This window comes from Blennius ocellaris, assembly GCF_963422515.1.
Source record: "Blennius ocellaris genome assembly, chromosome: 20".
Taxonomy (NCBI): Eukaryota; Metazoa; Chordata; class Actinopteri; order Blenniiformes; family Blenniidae; genus Blennius; species Blennius ocellaris.
In genome coordinates this window covers 21,025,673-21,040,049 of record NC_137669.1, presented here as the reverse complement: position 1 = coordinate 21,040,049, position 14,377 = coordinate 21,025,673, and the positions used below count along the sequence as shown (strand labels likewise).

Here is a 14,377-nt window from a genome sequence, read left to right as displayed (position 1 = left end):
GCTTACATTTGTGTGTATTGTAGACAGTTTTAAATTGTGCTGTGTGTATGTTTTTGTTTTTACATTTTTAGATAAATGACACAATTTTTATGCAAATGCTGAGTTTGAGTGATTATAGGATATAGTGAGGCGAAAAAGGAACTCAGTTAGTTTTAAAACATAAAAAAAAAAAATGCTATACCCCTTAATATCAGGGGGGCTATGGATCTTTGGCGGCCCTTGTGGGGGTCGGGTTCATAGACATTATATTTATTAAGTGGCTCTGTGTTCCGTGAACCTGGTTGGGAATCGCTGAGCGGTCGACAATGCGGAACCTTCGATCGATCTCCGCGTTTCCCGGTTCTTTTTTTTTTCTGAACACAGCAGTATAAAAGACTGTCGCCGGAAACGTCACGTCCTCTTCTAGTGATCCAACATGGCGGTGAGTAGCTTGTCACATCGTACGATGGCGATGAAGTGTGAAGTTGCCGATAAAATCCGCAATCATCCAAGCTATGTGGCCATCTAATAACCAGAGCGTTACTCCGAGAGTTGTGCTCCACTATGAACTATAGAAATAAAGTCTTATTTATGCAATGAACCTCACAAGACGAACTTAATCCTAGCTTTCCGGAGGATGCTAAAGGGTTAGCCCTGGCTTGTACAGCATTTGGAGATAGTCACGTTGAAATTGTGTCGTTGATTGTGCTACCGCATGTAAACAAGCTCAAATGAGTCTGTTCTTACTCTAGTCTGTGTCATTAGATGAGATCGTGACTTGTTTCTAGTCGTTAAACCTTATTAGAGTAGTGGCGCTAACGGGAGTTAGCAGGGTTATGTACGGACATGTCCTCTGGCCGGCATGTGTTTGGCTGCGATTGCTTGAAAGATCCTTCTTTTGGAACACCAGAAAGCTGAGTTGAGAAAAACATCGCCACAGAGTAAACAGCTGTCATAGATGTATAGAGTTTGATTCCGTCGGCTTGTTAGCATTGGGTGATTTCAGCATGCCAGCAGTGGTTGACCAGGTGTGGTGGCGCTTAGCTAATCCAGGTGTTGTCAGACTTGTCACTTGGCTTGACTTGACTGCTGATTAAATGCTATCATTTCTTCGCCCCTGCCTACAGGAACAGGGCGAAAAGAAGGAGAATCCTATGCGAGAGCTCCGCATCCGCAAGCTCTGCCTGAACATCTGTGTGGGTGAAAGTGGAGACAGACTGACCAGAGCTGCCAAGGTGCTGGAGCAGCTCACCGGACAGACCCCTGTCTTCTCCAAAGGTCGGTGCGCCGTGTTCTGTGTCTCTCAACGTGGACAGAGATTCAGTAGTTGACGTCCTTCTGTGTTCCCTTGCAGCTCGCTACACCGTGAGATCCTTCGGTATCCGCAGAAATGAAAAGATTGCTGTCCACTGCACCGTCCGTGGAGCCAAAGCCGAGGAGATCCTGGAGAAAGGACTCAAGGTATGGACAAGGATTGTTGGTGTGTCTGTGAAGTGGTCCATACGCTCCTCCCACATGGAATTGTGTTGTATGTCCTTGCATGTTTTGATTCTGGAAAGTATCTCACGCAGACTCGTCAAACTCCAAAATAGTGGCTGATGTTAAAATTACAATGGTGACACGCTTAACCGTCTACCTAAAGCAAAACATTGTCCGATCGCAGTACAGAGACACAAGCCACACGTTTCTGGGAGGGTTTTAATGCCCGTTCTGACCACTGCTGCCTCCAGGTGCGCGAGTACGAGTTGAGGAAGAACAACTTCTCCGACACCGGAAACTTCGGCTTCGGTATCCAGGAGCACATCGATCTGGGCATCAAGTACGACCCCAGCATTGGCATCTACGGACTGGACTTCTACGTGGTGAGTGACGTAAAAAAAGTGTTTGACATTGACGCTGGATTTAAGTGGCGGCTGAAGGTCTTTGGATTATGGGACGGTGGAGGCCTAGAGGGTGGAGAGGTGAACGTGGGATTGGCAGTTTGCAGGTTTGGTCCCCGATCGAGACCCCTGACCCCAATAAAGTAGAACATTACTGTAGTTTATAACAAACATAATTCATGTGGCTTGAAGTTTATAGTGCATGTCGTCACAGGGAATGAGAGGTTTCGGGTGAAACGATGAAAATGGATTGTCGTTTATATTTAAAGCTTTTCTTTCACCCAGAACAAGAGCCATCGTTCAATATCTCAATGAATTAAGACACTTGATCAACTGACGACCTGATATTGATTATTTTTGCTGTAATGATGGGAGTATTAATCATGTTAAACACATCTGGTCTGGTATTGATTGAATTGATGCCAAGTGACTGCATTGTGTTTTTTAAATGCATCCACAGTGATTAATATTGAACTTGTACTATTAGTTTCCAAACTTCTCTCAATCCTTGTGTTGGAAATATTCACTCTTCTGGACCAGGAACACTGAAATTGTGTCCTTTTGTTCTGCCAATAATTTGTCAAGCAGTTTATCAAAATACTTGACTAAAATTGGGGTCAAATGCTCTTTCTAGAACTGTTAATTACTTAGTTTTATTGTTTTGTTTGATGCATATCTCCATGTTAGCTATTTCATTTTGTCTGAACACTTTTTCTGTGTGATCACCGGTTAAGACTCCTTGGTTGTCTGGAATTTATTTTTATGTTGACTTGAAATGTGTCTAAGCAGCTTTTTACTCATCTTATTTTTTTACTACCCCCTGGTTTAGGTTCTGGGCAGACCCGGCTTCAGCATTGCCGACAAGAAGCGGAAAAGAGGCCGTATCGGTTTCAAGCACCGCATCCGCAAGGAGGAGGCCATGCGCTGGTTCCAGCAGAAAGTGAGTGATTTCCTTCGTATTCCTCCGTCTCACTTTGGTGTTTCTCTTTCAGTGTACAGTTGGTAGATACACGACTTTCATAACGGCTCATTTCTACACCTTTCATGAAGCTGATGTGTTAAAAAAGTGCAAATTGGAAGATTTCCAAAGATGACCTGGTTTCTTCTTTATTGTAGTTGAGATTTGGTGACATCATACTGGTCTATATATAGAACCACACTGATTGTCTGTCACTGTTACGAGGCTCATATTTGGCAAAAGATTGTGCAGGAAGGTTTTTTATTTATTTATTTTTAATACCCAAAACATTATAAATGCAGCATTTTCAAGTCACTGGACGGGTTAACTCTTTCTAGTGTTTATAATGTGGCTTCAAACAGGACGGTCACCAGTCTGTTGTTTATTTACCTGCAGCTGATGTTTGTCTCAGTTGGACGTCTGCGGCTCTTGACAATAATGCAGAGGAGCTCGATGAAGCTTAACTTGTTGCAGGAAAAAATACCTGAAATTCAGACCAGATATTAATTGGAACAAATCATGATTTGTGATTTGATATTCCCACAGACGACTGAGGGGCTTGTTAATTTGTTAAGCTTTTATCTATATTGCACCAAATAAAACTAACTTCTAGGAGCTTTTAACAGACAAACTAAACAAATCAACTCGATTTAACTCGGATCTTTTCTCTTTTTCCATTTCAGTATGATGGCATCATTCTCCCCGGCAAGTAAAGGACCACCTTTTGATCTTGTTTGTATCAAAGTAATAAAATGGGAAAAAACTGTTTTTTTGTGTTTTGTGGGTTATTTTAGCAGTTGATGTGAGAAAACACTGAGCATTTCAGAGAATTAAAGTTATTTTTACTTTTAGACAATTATTATTGTGATTGTTGAAAGATTAAATGTCGGTCTTTCTTGAGAAGTAAATGATTGTCAGGAATATTTAAATACATGTTAAGCTTTGAGATTTCGAACTGGACAGATCTGTTATAATTTAAGTAAGAAAAAAATTTTAAAATTCTCAAATGAATGACAGTTGAACAGGTCCTGTTGTTTTAATTCCTGCAAATGGGAACAACAGGTTTGAAAATAGTTTTCACACAATGAAAATAAAAGTCGTTTTGATCAGATTGTCTTTATTCAATGAAACTAAAGAAACCAAATACAGAAAATTGGCAAAACTAATTTTCCTCAATATTTCAAGATGAACAACTCGAATGTACCAAAGTTGTAGTGATAAAATTAATTTTCCACATTTATCTTGATGCACCAAATTAATCTTTTCCTTCATCATGACAAAATGGTTTATCTGTTTCAGTCTCATTCACATTTCTTGAAACAATTTCAGTAACTACACACGACGGTAAACTTATATTTATTTTGTTTTTAGTTTTGAACTTAATTATAACTTGTTTCTTAAAATAGTGGAAAATAGTTTTACTATTTTGTCAGGAAGCTCAGTTTATTTAGTTTGTTCCAATAAGTTGGACTGAAGACCTGCAGCATCTTATTTTACCTTCATTTCTTGAATTTAGTTATTTTTTTACATTTTTCCCTTTTTTTTTTTCATTCATTTTCATCACATCTTGGGAACATCTGTACACCGTTGAAGCCAATGTGTGTACATTTAATTATTCCCTCCATGCGGTTTCCTTTACAAGTTTTTTTTTTTTTTTTTCATTTTTCACATTTTAAAAGCTACACTACATCATACAGACAAAACGTCATTGTTTATTGGCCTGTCCGCTTCTGAGATATGACAACTTTTTAAAAATAGTTGTTTTTTCACGGTTTTGTCTTGTTAAAAAAAGTTTTTACGGATTCACAAGTAAAGCAGTCGGCTGCAAAGCAATGTACTTGAAATAAGTTTTCCTGAGCCCAACTTATGATTAAAAGAAACTCTTGAATGATGAACCCAACTGCATAAAAAGACTTTGATTCCACAAGATGTAAAGTAAATACAACTATATGTTTACAAATTTTAAGATTGTTGTCGTAATGGTGAATTGAGATTAAGGTAGTTTTGTGTCTGTTTATATCTATAAAACCTTAAAAGTACTTAATTTGACTTTATTTTTTTTCTCAACTTCCTTTTAATAAGAACTCCAGATTTGTACATAAACCCTTGTATTTGTCTCCCCCTAGTGATGAAGTCTTGACTCTGGCGATCAAGATTGAAATCACTTTTTTTTTTTTTAAGTTGGCAAAGTTACGAATTATTTCAAGTTGAACCAGCTTGATCCAACATGCGCTTCCGCCGTCATTCACACTCACATTCATGCTTTTTTGTTTTTCTGTTTTTGTTTGTTCTACATCAACACACTCTGCTCTTTGTACACAAACTGCCCGCGGATTCACAGTGACTATAACACCACCTCTGACTCACGTCGTTATCCGTGTTCCCGTCTCCCTCGCCTTCGTCATCCACCTCTAGACTTCTTCTTCCTCCACCTGCTTCCTTCTCTTTTTCATCCACCTCTTTTTTTTTTTTTTTTTTTTTTTAAATCCTCTCTTTTGTTTTCACTCAACCTGAAACCACCACTTTGGACCATGCAAGTTCTCTTTCTGCTTATTGTGTCTCAACTAAACCTCTCAATATATCTTTTTTTTTCTGTTTTAATTGTCAAAGTAGAGGAGGATCTACTTTTTCTCTCTTGGGAATAATATTCAGTTTACCGACCGTAAAAACATTCACTTTTACAACAGCAGGAAGTTTTTCTGCTCCACAGCCTCACTTCCCTCGTCACGTCTCAATTAAGTGATTTTCATATTTGTCCTGCTGACAATGTTGGACTATATCCTTTAACTTTGCTCCGCCTCCAGTATTGTTGCATCTAAAATACAATTTATTTACTTCCGTGTTTTTCTATATATATATAGTTCATTTGAATTATTTCAGTTACTTTTTCTATATAAATGCAAACAGAAAAGATATCAGACATGATCCAGATGTGCTGAGGTTGAGCCGCCTGTCCTGCCCCCCCTCCTGGTTTATGCGGTGGTGGCTTGCGTCGGCGCCGCGCTGCCCTCTCTGCTCCGGTGCTTCCCGGCCTGCAGCGGCTCCTCGTTGCCCGGGGTGTTGCGGTGCTGCTGCCGGCGCGGCGCCTGCCGGGGCGGCAGGGTCAGGGTGCAGCAGGAGACGCCCACCGTGGGCTCGGGCAGGTCCTCGGCCGGGGACCAGCAGTCCGTGGCCGGGTCGTACCTCTGCACGGCCGCCTTGTAGCGCTTCTCCGCCTCGTTCCAGCCGCCCAGCAGGTACAGCCTGTCGGCCAGCGGGGACAGGCCGGCGGTGCTCACCCCGAGGGGCAGCGGGGCGGCCCGGCCCCACGCCCCGCCCTCCGGGGAGAAGACCTCCACGGAGAGCACGTCCACCCGCTCCCCGCCGGGCCCCAGCTGGCTTCCCCCCACCACGTACACCTTGCCCCCCAGGGTGGCCGAGCAGTGCCAGCCGCGGGGGGTGTCCATGGGGGCTTTCTCGGTCCAGGTGTCGGCGGCCACGTTGTAGCAGGCCACCGAGCGGGAGTAGGCACAGTTGATGTAGCCGCCGGTCACCAGGACGTCCCCGGAGGGCAGCGTGGCGCTGGAGTGGCAGCAGCGGGGCACTTCCATGGGGGCGCGCATCTGCCAGGTGTTGGAGGAGGGCAGGTAGCTCTCGGTGGTGGCCAGCAGACCCTCCACGTTGCGCCCGCCGATGGCGAACAAGCGGCCGCCGCTGGCGGTCAGCGAGAAGTGAGTGCGGCGCTGGCGCATGCTGGCCAGGTGGAGCCAGGTGTTGAAGCGAGGGTCGTATCTGATGGAGGTGGAGAGAAAAGAATCACAATAATATCAGCCCGATCCCAAATGGGAAAAGACCTCAAGGAGCTTCTCTTCCTCTCACCTGCTCAAGGTGCTCACGGCATGTTTGGCCTGGTTCCGCGCATCGTTCTGATCCTCTCCTCCCGCCACGTAAAGGAACCCGTCCATCACGGCCACACACTGGTTGAAGCTCTTGGCGGGCAGCTGGGTCAGGTGGCGCCAGGAGGCTCCTCCGTCACGAGGGTCTCGCCAGAGCACCTGGACATCGGCGTCACGTTGGTACAATCGGGTGCATGGAGTCTAGTGGTATTACTGGTGGTGTACTGTGTGGATGTAGAATGTTCTACCCCGACCCACACCAGGGTTTGAACCCACAACCCCCCCCCCCCCTCAGACTGACCTCCCGGCTCAGGGCCCTCTCGGTGAGCGACGGACGGCCTCCGACGGTGAGGAGGGTCGGCTGGCCGGCGCGGACCTGCGTCCGGCGGGACTGCAGGGTGTTCTGCTGGTAGGGCAGCAGGTGGTAGTTCATGGCGTCCACCAGGAGGCGGTGGCACTGCGGATCCAGCATCATGCGGGGCACCGGCTGGATCTGGCTCACCAGCTCGCTGGCCGGGATGGTCTCGAAGCGGACGTGGGCCAGAAGCTCGGCGGCGTGGGCCTGGCGAGACGACTCGAAGTCCAGCCACCTCATGGCGAGCTGGAGAGACAGAGGAGGTCAAATCAGGAGGTTTTCACTGAAGCGACTGACTGGAGTTCTGGGTTCCAGTATGTTCAGTGTGTTGTTTCACAGCCGGAGCCTTCCCTCTCTCTGCCCACAGCGTATGTCACTGAGTACTTCCGTTTCTTATCCATACGGCCATATTTCTGACATTTTAACTAGAATAACATTACTTACTGCAGCAGTGTTGGTGGGTTTGACGGGTGTGTATTATTGCATCCTGCCTATGTGAGCGTTTTACAAACTGCATCAGCGTTTTGGGAGTTGTGCTCGTAATACGAGTTGAATTTCAAAAATGACACCTCAGCTGTTTTTAAAATGTATTTATGCCGTCCCACTTCTCCAGGGTTATTTACAGGCACACATATGGATGCTTCTACATTTAATCCTGCATTGGATTTCAATATTAACATGGAGGCTTCCTTCATGTGTGCGGTGCGAGCTATAATGAGTGAGTGCTGTATGGTTTGTGTCGGGCTCTGAGCAGCTGGTCGGAGGTTTTTTTTTAGGCCTGGATGAAAATAGAAAAAAGTCCCAGAGGGTCGACGGGTTAATAGTGGAAGTGTCAGCAGTCGCCTCCTAGAAGACCTGGCATTTCTTTCCAGGGTATTATTACCTCACTTATTTGTAGAATCAAAGGTTTGGATTTTAATTTGGACTCAAGTCCGTATGAGAAGTCCAGACACGCCATTCTCCGAAATGTTCGGCGCTACGTGACCCCTGACCTGGAAGGCAGTGACCTCCGAGGGCAGCGTGAGCGAGTCGTCCTGCAGGAAGGCTGAGATCTGCTCCAGGGTCAGCTGGGTGAACAGCGGCGTCTCGGCGAACTGCACAAAGTTCTCCAGGACGAAGCGGCGCGCCGCGTCGCACACGGACGCCAGGCTGTAGGCGGCGGCGATGTTCCAGACGTACACGCAGGTGTTCACGTTGAGCTCCGCCAGCAGGAAGTCCACGCACATCTTGAGGAGCTGCGGGATCTGCAGGGTGGCGGCGGCGGAGACGGTGCAGCCGATGGTGTAGAGGGACATGTGGACGCGTCCCAGGTAGGCGAAGGTGATGACGTTGGCCAGTCCTGCAGACAGAACCACAAGATTTTAATGGATTGTCGCCAGGAAAGACACTATTGGACTTCTTGTCCATCCCTTTTCCATCATGACGAACCGAACCAGCCAACCACATGACCCCGGAACTGTTTCATTTATTTACTTTTCTTTTTTTACTTTGTTATTCCAATAGTGCTGAAAGAGCTTTGTGAATGCTTTACAAATTATCGAAAACGCGTTTTAAGATTATGTTTTGTTTTTTTTAAGATATTGGACGTACGCGTCCTGTTTCTCAAAAGCAATCTGGGAAAAGGTAAACAATTCTTTGCTCTTATGTTTCCTTCACGTACATTATTTATATTAACATTTCTTTTTACCAGCTTTCTGTTTCTAATTATTCTACCTCTTTAAACTCCATTTGAATTGAAATTATATCAACAGGGAGCAAAACCAAGATAGAATGCTTTATTATTTAAAGCTCATCTGGAAATTTTACCGAACAAATTGCAAAACAGATTCGCCAAGAGAAAAAGTAGATATGAACTGAAAGGAACTGAGGTTTTTACAAAGCCCAGGTTTCGATCGGCCGTAATGGAAAAATGCATCTCAATGGAAGGAGTCGGTTTGTGGAACCGTCTTGATTGTAAAATTAAAACTTCTAAATCCATTGATGTATTTAAGAAACTTGTTAAATTGTCAATGTTACAGAAATACGACACTGCGGAGTAGCAGATCAACCTTTTTTATTTATTTTGTGTTTGATGTTTTGGGAAAAAAACGGCTGCATGTGACGGCTCAAACGAAATGAACTGGAACTGTAAACGATTTTTGTGTTGATAAGGGGCAGACATTATAAGTTTTACTTCTTTCTGCTCCTTTTCATTCATATGAAATGCTGTTGTAGCATTGCTTTAAATGAATGAAATAAATAATGAAATGAAAATATTTCACTTTCTCAGTAATACTAAAAACTCTGGTCAGCTGACGCTGTTGCAATTTACCGTTGAGGTTTAACATAAAAAAGGAATGAGCGTACCCAGAGGTGATAGAGACGGCAGCTCCAGGCGCTTCATGCCAGGATCTTTGGCCAGAATCTCCCTGAAGTACTGACTGACTGAGGAGATGACCAGCTTGTGGACGTCAAAGGCCTTCGTCTTACAGGCGAGCTCCAGGTCAGTCAGGAACCTGCGGGAGAATAAAACTCACAGTGAGTCTCTCTCTGTCACTCTGCCGCTGCCGGGTGACGTGCGACACGTCGGGGTTTCTCAGTGACCGACTTCTCCTGGCGCATCTTGCTGAGCTCCTCCAGCAGCGCGTTGCCGTGCAGGGGCCGCGTGAGCTCGCTGCCCAGGCCGAGGCCGCGCTCCCCGGGCTTGATGACGGGCGGCGGCAGGGGCAGGTTGAGGCTGTTCAGCTGGGCGATGTCCAGCGCCGCCATCTGCTCGATCTTCTTCACACCGCTCTCCACCACCACCACGCCGTCGCCACGGCGCTCCACCTTCAGCTCGGAGGCGACGGTCTCCATGGCGACCTGGGAGATGGTTTCCGCGGCGGGCTTCTTCTGACGCGGTGCCTTCTTCTTCGGAGCCATCGGGGGGACTGGGGGGTGACGGCGGTTAAATTATTTGCTTCAACTGATCAGCTTTGTGGTTCAATTCCTGAGTTTCCAACAGTGGATGACTCACCTTCACAAAAAAAGACTTTTTTTCTTTTTCTTCTTTTTTTTGGGGAGCGTTCAGCACCGGAACAACTCGACGAGCTGACTTCAGATCAATGTGTGAAAATAGTTTGGGATTTCCTTTGAGGTTTCACGCCAACACAGCACACAGCACCTGGAGGAAGAGGTGAAAACAAAGCCACGTCATTGTCTGAAGGCTTCCCGGTCCTTCGATTCACAGTTTTACTAAAAGTTTGTCACTGAACGGTCAGGAATAGATGCTTCTGCTGCACCCAAAGATCCAACTGAGGATCCCAACAGGACAAACAGTGTGTCTGCTCGGTGGCGGTGGGAAACAGCTGCCAGCGTCCTTTACAAGGCCGCTCAGTCGTTAAGCTGAGCTCAGTGGCAGGTTTGAGGTTTATCGCTGCTGGACAGAGCAACTGGACAATCTTTACTCATGTTTGCAAACTGCAGCGGGTCAGTCCAGAGCACTGCGGAGCCGCAAGGGGGTTAAATGTTTGGAATCAGCAAACGTGTCCCGTAGATCACTAGAGATATGGATCTCCTCATTGTATTTCTCATTTGTTTGGAACTGATAAGTTGTGAATTCTGTTTCACAATGAGAGGCAGAACAAACAAGCAATGAATAATTGGTCCCCGCAAGCAGAAAAGCCTCAGTGAATTCATGTTTTTCACTTTTTAAATGTTTTGAAGCCGCCTGTGTGCAAAAACGAGGATCCATCGAGGCCTCTGGGGGACATTTCAATGTGCTACTGAAAGCAAATGTTCACTAAGATTGTTTGGGTTTTTTTGTGGACAACACTAAAAACCAAGAACTGATTAACTCAACTGAAGTAGGATCAGATCTCTGAGTGACTTTGAGAAAAGATGAGAAAAGTCTCTACCCCTGAGAAACCTCAATATTTTCATCCTGTCGAAATCTGAATTTGGGATGAAATACTGAAAAATTAGGCCCAATTTATGTCAAATCCAAGAATATACAAGAAACATGGAGGAAGACATGATTGAATTTATTGTTTCCCTAAACATGTCAACTGATTTAGGATTTGTAAAAAAAAAAAAAAGGACATCATTAAATGTCAAATCTTTATTTTCCACAATGTATTCAAATCTCTTTGGACTACAAGAAACAGAAACATGGAGATCCACTCAAGATCAACAGGGTATATTGGTCGTGATCTCGGTAATAAATCCCATTTGAATATTTGTATGCAGGGACGTTTTCCTCTGAGATCGTCACCAGAGGGGCCTTATAATGGACTTTTCTGCCAACATTAGGTGCCAAAACTACTTAGCTAGATTTAGGAAAGCAATAATAGTTAGTGTAATAAAGGTTTATATTCACTTTTGGTCCAGGGTTAGTCTGAGTTGGTAAAAAAAACTAAAAAAGCCAGCATCTCTATGACAGAACTCTGCTGTGTGATGGTCATAATGACAACAGCCACATGAGGGCGCCATAGATAATGTTATACTATAACCATACCTCTTTAAATGTGAGTACAATGAAGATTTCAATTAATGCTAATGTCTGTGAAACTTGAATCTCTCAGCCATCATCAGTAATACGGCTGCTGCAACCTTCACTGTACGCTTCTATTCTTGTCAAAAAAAAAAAAAAAAGGGACACAGAGGACACAAAAACAACTGAAGTGACGGTAGTAAACAATCATTAGCCACAGATACACAGATGATTCACCGCTCTCCTTGCACAGCCCTGAAATAGCACATGCTGGCTCCACACATGGCCCGACCCGGGGAGGGAGGACGGCGGGACGGTGGAGCCGAGCAGCACCACCTGTCGTGGGTGTCATATGAAGGTGGGGGTGGGGGTGGGGGAACTCTGGATGTCGCAATCATAACTAAAAACAGTGCAACGGCTATGTGAAGCAGTCCAGACATTGAACGATGCGTGACTGGAAGGCTGTAAAAATAAGAAAGAAAAAAAAAATGTGTAGGTTTGTGGAGGATTTATCGTGAATGTGACCTTTTAACGCCTCCCCGACGTCCAGATCAACGACGACTCTGGATCGCTCTTTGCTCAAGAGAGATCACGGGGGGGGGAAAAAACGAAACAGCGTATTTGCAAAACAAACACGTACATTGATCTCACTCGCACGTCCGCAAAGGGAAGTGTAACTTTTCGAACAGATCTTTGCATCCCAGCAATTTGGTGGCGATGAAATGATCATCGCCCTGCTTGGATCAGCTGACAGGAATAACTGGGCCCGAGGTGAGAGTCGGGACCAGAGGAGGAACCAGACCTCAGCCTCCTTCCTCTCATCATCATCATCACCACGAATGTACCTTCCTTCAGAGCAACTGTTAAAAACCTCATATGGATATATATGACGTGATCGATCACATATGTAAACAAAACAATTGTATGGGGAATAGAAATAACTCCCCCCCCCCCCCCCCCCCCCCCCCCAAAAAAAAAACCTGAAACTGTGTTTTTTTACCAGCATGTTTGCCGGAAGAAGAGAGACGTTTGAATTCTTCCAACCAAGCGAGACCCTGAGGGCGTCTCTGACCTTGGCTCAGGTGATTATCAACAAACAATGACCTGCCATCTTTGTTCATCACAGCAGTCCAGATCATTTGAAACCTCCACACAAACTCCTCACAAACATACTCAAACCATAACACGCTTGACGTTACGATGCCAATTCAGTAGTTGTATACAGTTGATAATGAACAACAGCAAGAACGACTCATCTGGACCCATAGCTCTCAAAACAGAACGGTTTTTAGTCGTGACGTTAAAAAATATTACCTGATAGTATGAATAGAAGCGTCTGTTGGGGGGATTTTAAAAAGTCCTGCGGAGCAACAATAAAGGTCAACCCGTCGCATTTAACCCCCATAAACGCAAGACTCGGTGCAGAGTCATTGAAATGGGATTATTGGGAACAGAGCATAAGTGTAAGATAATCGAGCTTTGTTCTTTTTTGTACGTAAACACATTTAAACGCAGCAGCGTCTCCATCGCTATCAGCTGTGGCTGGATGCCTGCGTGTGTCTCACCAGGGTATTTATAGGTGCTGAGCCACACATTGTATTTGAGTGTCCGACAAGGAAAAGGCAGTGAAGAGACAGACCGACACAACCCCGCGGTCCAGAACTGCCCCAGCAGCAACTGGCAATTGTTTCCTTTCAGCCTTTAGGTTTTCTGTTGATCTTTCTTCAGTCAAAAACGTGAGCGACTTTAGATTTTTGAGATGCACAAACTGTCAACTCTGATGAGGAAATAAGGTGCAAATCAATAAAGATGTAAAGATTTTTTTTACCTCTTTCTCCTATTCCTGCTGTTCTTTCCTTCTTTGGTTCTCTCAGTGGCTCTCTGTATTCTCTCTTTAAACGTCTCTCTTATTTCTTTGTTAGTGTTCTTTCCAGGTTCCTCTTTGCTTCGTCCTTAACTCTGTCCGTCCTGCTGTGCTGTGTGTGTGTGTGTGTGTGTGTGTGTCTGTGTGTGTGTGTGCATGTGTGTGTGAGGATTCATGTGTCAGTGCCATGGTACCGTCCATATCTGTGACGTGTGATCTGGACGCCCCCCCCCACTCCACCAAAACATCCAGCCTCCAGCTGACCCTCCTCTTTAATTTTCCACCTTCCATTTCCAAATAGAGCGTCCTTCTTCCAAATATATCCTGCAGCGGACCGGCGACGTCTCATGTGTTCCTGCCTCGTCCCACTCCTGGGGGGCCTGGGGGGGCCTGGGGGGGCCTCCAGGTTTCAGGTTTTGGGCTTGAATTCTGTGTGTGCTCACTTTTTTTGATGGACTTCTAGCCCATCGAGTCTTTTCACTCTCGCGTTTATGTGACTTTCTTCACTTGCTAGTTTATAAAAACTCTGTCACACCTGGATTTCAAAGACATTTGGAGACATCTGTGCACCTCAAATGAAGAAAAAAAATCAATACATACTAAAAACACATGTTGGATTAATGACATTTCAGATCTACGATTTAGATGTATCGTGGGATTTAGGTTTTTTTTGTCAGTTTGAATAATGTGCCCTATTTTTTCCATTATTATAGTCATTTTAGCTATTTATAGCTGCTGTGAATTTCCTAATGGTGACAACAGCTTTAGCTTTATTAGCAATGTCAACCTCTTCGAACAGTTTTGAGTAATTTGACCATTTTAGCTGTTTTTCCTGTTTTCCTTTTCATTGTGTTGTTAAGCAGTTTTTGGTTATTTTATCAATTTTAAGCAATCTTGTTTTAACTGTTCAGTCTTATTTAGCTGTTTTAAGCCAAAATAGACTTAATTTTTTGAATAGTGTGTATGCACTTTAAACATTTACATAGAATTTTCTGAAAGTTTCAGGGAGCCAATAG

The 14,377-nt window shown here is 44.7% G+C and overlaps 2 protein-coding genes across 2 annotated transcripts; one reads left to right on the top strand and one right to left on the bottom strand.

Moving 5' to 3' along the window:
* Window positions 1-370: 370 nt before the first annotated feature.
* rpl11 (ribosomal protein L11) lies at window positions 371-3,585 on the top strand. The gene is made up of 6 exons (XM_080516110.1): window positions 371-421; window positions 1,107-1,257; window positions 1,334-1,440; window positions 1,710-1,841; window positions 2,689-2,799; window positions 3,501-3,585. The coding sequence occupies exons 1-6, from the start codon at window positions 416-418 to the stop codon at window positions 3,528-3,530; spliced, it is 537 nt and encodes a 178-aa protein (XP_080372236.1). The 5' UTR covers window positions 371-415; the 3' UTR covers window positions 3,531-3,585.
* Window positions 3,586-3,917: 332 nt separating this feature from the next.
* Window positions 3,918-13,533, bottom strand: klhl43 (kelch-like family member 43). The gene is made up of 8 exons (XM_080516108.1): window positions 13,326-13,533; window positions 10,043-10,189; window positions 9,635-9,956; window positions 9,394-9,542; window positions 8,040-8,386; window positions 6,994-7,293; window positions 6,676-6,851; window positions 3,918-6,588 (listed from the first exon to the last, which is right to left on the bottom strand). Exons 3-8 carry the CDS (start codon window positions 9,946-9,948, stop codon window positions 5,790-5,792), a joined length of 2,085 nt encoding a protein of 694 aa, XP_080372234.1. The 5' UTR covers window positions 9,949-9,956; window positions 10,043-10,189; window positions 13,326-13,533; the 3' UTR covers window positions 3,918-5,789.
* Window positions 13,534-14,377: the final 844 nt, after the last annotated feature.